General features: G+C 41.5%; 1 protein-coding gene across 1 annotated transcript in view; it reads left to right on the forward strand.

Moving 5' to 3' along the window:
• Positions 1-3,988, forward strand: part of CUNH20orf194 (chromosome unknown C20orf194 homolog) — a 149,989-nt gene that overhangs the window by 23,257 nt on the left and 122,744 nt on the right. Inside the window, exon 2 of the mRNA XM_019526048.1 lies at positions 2,547-2,626. Within this exon, the coding sequence (XP_019381593.1) occupies positions 2,547-2,626 (80 nt within the window). The remainder of the gene's footprint in view (positions 1-2,546; positions 2,627-3,988) is intronic.

Genomic DNA, 3,988 nt, shown 5'->3' on the forward strand with positions numbered 1-3,988 from the left:
GCCAAACGTGTCTTGTTCTGAGACTATATTACCTTTTCCCCCCCCCGCTTCCCCCAATGCCTTCACTTCTGCATAGGGAAGCCGTGTGTGTGTGTGGAAAAAAAAAAAAAAAAACCCCAAAAAACTGCCTAACATTTGATTAAGGAATATAGCGTTTGCCAGTCTAAAACCAAACATATGCAATCCTTCAATATGACGATAGAATTACATTTGCTACATCTACTGGATGATGCAACGAAATCTCTCGATGCAATTGTGCTTATAGCTTGGGCGTATGGCAAACCAGGCTAGAAGGCTCAATAAGGATTCAGTTTGAAAAGTACTTTTTTCTGCCCTTCTCATCAGCAGTGTTGGATGTGAAACAATGGGGGCAGCTTGCATATAGTGCATTTGAATAAATTGGATGTAGGAGTAGGGTGCAGCCAAGAATAACAAGCAGGGTGGCTCTTTTTCCATAACGTGGGAAAAAATGCCCATGAAGGAGTAATGGGATGAAATGATACGATGACATTAATTTTGCAAGCATATTTTTTTCCTTATGTTGGAAAAGGCATACATTCTCTTAAATGAGAAGCCTGCTTTTCTGTGAAGAATATATTAAATATATTAATCATTATTAGTTAATTGGACCTACAGTTCTTTTATATTTGTCTTTATAAGCCAACCTACTGGATTCCCCATCCTCCAGCACAATGCCTATTACTAAGTTGTGATTAGACTAAATCAATCAAACATGTAAACTGTGGCAAGTTGGGGCTGGACAGGTAATTAAATATTCCTAAAGGCTGATAATCCTAAATTTAGTTGCCCATCTGTCTTCTGTTGATTTTAAGCCTAGGTCCAGTAAAGGACTTAGGTGCCTCAGTCCAAAGTTTTAATTAAAAATCTTTGGTTGGTTGTGGCCTAAACTCTGTAGGTTCCTTGCTTTTTTTGACCTCGGAGTTTACCTGCCAGCTGGAGTTGTACCTCTGAGCGTGTCTGTAACAGCCTCAGTCTGCTCTGACCTGTAGCTCCTACCTGAGTCTGGTTAGAATCCAAGACCCAGGTGTTCCTCTGTCTCGGTCCCCTGGATGGTTTGATCAAGACACCGTTTTTGGAGCACACCTCCACATCCTCTCCGAATCCATCTAGATCTTTTCAGAGTACAGCCTTGGAAACTTTCTTCAGCAAGAGGAAGAGAAGGTGTTGCTCGTTGTACTTCAGTAGCCTGCTGCATATAGCAGTTTCTGGGGCAGTAGGAGTCTCTGGCATATTTTCCTTCTTAGCCTGAGTGGGCTCAAACCCATGTTTCTCATCTTTCAGGAGAGTGCCTATTAGGTTATCATACTATTCTGAATTTGGGCCGTCTTCAGCCGTTTTAGGATAGGTATGCCACTGTACAGAAAATAATTCAAAATGAAGTGACCCAGAGCGAGAGGCCTAACTCTAGACTGATGTTGAGGGCTGTTGTATTGGAGTGAAGAGCCCTAATTTGGGGTTCCTAATTCCTGGGCTGTGTACACATCTTCCTTTAGACAGTATTGGATCATGAAAGAAAAGGAAATAATTCTTGGAGCAGAGACTGGAACTCAGACCTCCCCTTCCCCTTCTCCCCTAACCTTTTGATCTCTCCCTTCCCCTCCCCTAACCAAGAGTCATAATCCCTCTTGTGATGGCACCTTCTGGGCCCAAGAATTTTACATTACTTTGTGCATAGTGACCCCAAATAGATGTAAGAGGTGGCCTTCCTGGTAGTCTCCTCATTTGGATACTCTTCCTGGCAAGTGGGAGAGGTTCTCAGAGTCTACGGCTCTTCCGCATGCCATTCTTTAGCCTTTAGGCTATTATATAATAAGAAGGGTGCCACCTCTCCTATTTCTCCCTTAATCTCAATTTTTTAATAACTGAACAAGGCTGTTTCCTTTGAAGGAATAATTGTAGGCACAAAGCCCTCAGGGTCTGGATCCTAAGCGGATGAAGTTAGCTCCATGCCTCTGTGAGTTGGTGTCTAAGCTCTTAAGTGGGGCTGAAGACCAGGCATGCCTGTTTAACATTTTCTGGTGGTGAGCTCACAACAACTTACTGCTTGTATGGAGGTGTTTTGGATTGCCCGGCTGTGATACTTCGCTGTCCACATGCTTTGCATAGGAAGTCTAGGTGTCTAATCTGGTAACGTGAATTTTGGTGGGAGGACAGGTCCCTAACAATTGTGCATTACAGCATATAAATCCTTTATTGGATCTAGGCTAGTCCTAAAAGACCACATCAAAATATAGCCTGTAACTCTTATTTTCCTCCCACCATTCCTGCTTATAACCAATTATTTTGGAAACTTGAAACTGTTTCCTTATCGACAAAATAACCTAGAAAGTGCCTGGGTACTAGGGTAGGCTTGTTGTGTGAAACATGAGCTTTGTAGGTACTTGAAAGACAAGAGGGGGGCTTCCTAGTATTACATACCACTAGTTAATGTATTTAAGAAAAAGGTAAACCAATCCTTGCATCTTCCATTCTTGTATCCTCTTGATTATTGTTTCTAAAGATTTTTTTTTTGTTTTTTCCTGCAGTTGTGGTCGCCTTCGACAGATTCAGAGCATCCTGATGCAAAGCAGCAAATCTCAACCTGATGGAATCCTCTGCATTTTAGGTATTTCTTTAATTATTTAATCAAGTAAGCAACAACGTGAAAAAAATACATGGACTAAAGCAAGGGTGGCCTCTGTGGGCAGGAAGTAGAAGTTGGAGCAGCAGGTTAAGGCAGAGGAAGAAGAGAGCAGTGGCAGTTAGAGAGAGTGCAGAGCTAATTTGTGGCACGCCTGCCAAGATAAGTTGGCCCCCACTGGACTAAACTGTATTTTTAGGTGTCAGAACAGTTGAGGTTAGTAAAGTAACAAGGAAGGATGTAGTCACATGGGGGTCATTAGCTGAAAAATCCACAGTGAGCTACAGCAGAGATAAGAATAATAGTGTCTTCCATATCCCGTATCTACTGATAAAATTTGGCAGGAAGAGCTCTTTCTGACATTGTCCCCATTTCAGCAGTTTTTCTTCTGTTGTTTTCCTTCCATTTTGAGTGTGGGGAAATAATGCAAAGTGCACTTCAGAGGAAAAAAAAAACCCTTTGGAGATGCTCCTGTCTGAAATATAATATTTCGCTCCAGGTACCTGATTTCCAGCAAAATGTTGATGAATTGCAAGGAAGTGATGAGTGACTAGGATAGCAGGGGTTTACTTTATGACACAAGATTGAAAATGAAGCATAATTTGACTCAGCTTTGACAAAGGAGGGACATAATATACAAAGTTTTTTAAGGAGCTAAAGTGCAAAGAAATTAGTGCAACGTAAGAGTAGCTAGGAGTAATGGGCTTGAATTAAAAAATTGCTGCTTAGGAAAAATCACTGACCATATGGCTTGTTGGGCTTAAAATTATCTCCAGGGCCAATGGTTGGAATCCCATTCCTTGGTTGGCACACTGCAAACTAGTATGGATAGATGTGTAATTCAGGGATTTCCTGAATTCTGTTGGAAGAAGTGGAAGCAACTTTCTTTTCCTAGCAGCTTTGTGCTGGTAGGTGGTTGCCAATAATTTTGTTTTTTGGTGATTGCGGTGGGGTGGAGGGAGGAATGTTAGTTGCATTAGAGCCAAAGGTTGCACTAGACCCAAAGATTAAAGAAAGCTGCTAGATGATAAAATGATAAAATACCTGGTAAGGTAATAAAGTATATCATCAAAGAATATATTTGTAAGCACAGGAAAATAATGTAAGAATTGTCCTTTACTGAGAATTACCGTTTACTAGGTCAGACCATTGGTGTGTCTTGCCCAGTATCCCGTCATAAGAAGTGGCCAACTTGGATTTGTCAACAGCAGCTTGTTCTTTACTAGTCTGACTTCTTTTTGTGACACTCTGATGAGCTTTGGGGATAGGGCAGGGGTGGGGTGGATACAATACACTGACTTCAGTAAGGCTTTTCATAGATTTCATAGACATTTGGGCTGGAAGGGA

The sequence above is a fragment of the Gavialis gangeticus genome, unplaced genomic scaffold (genome assembly GCF_001723915.1).
Source record: "Gavialis gangeticus isolate Ggan-Ray unplaced genomic scaffold, GavGan_comp1, whole genome shotgun sequence".
Taxonomy (NCBI): domain Eukaryota; kingdom Metazoa; phylum Chordata; order Crocodylia; family Gavialidae; genus Gavialis; species Gavialis gangeticus.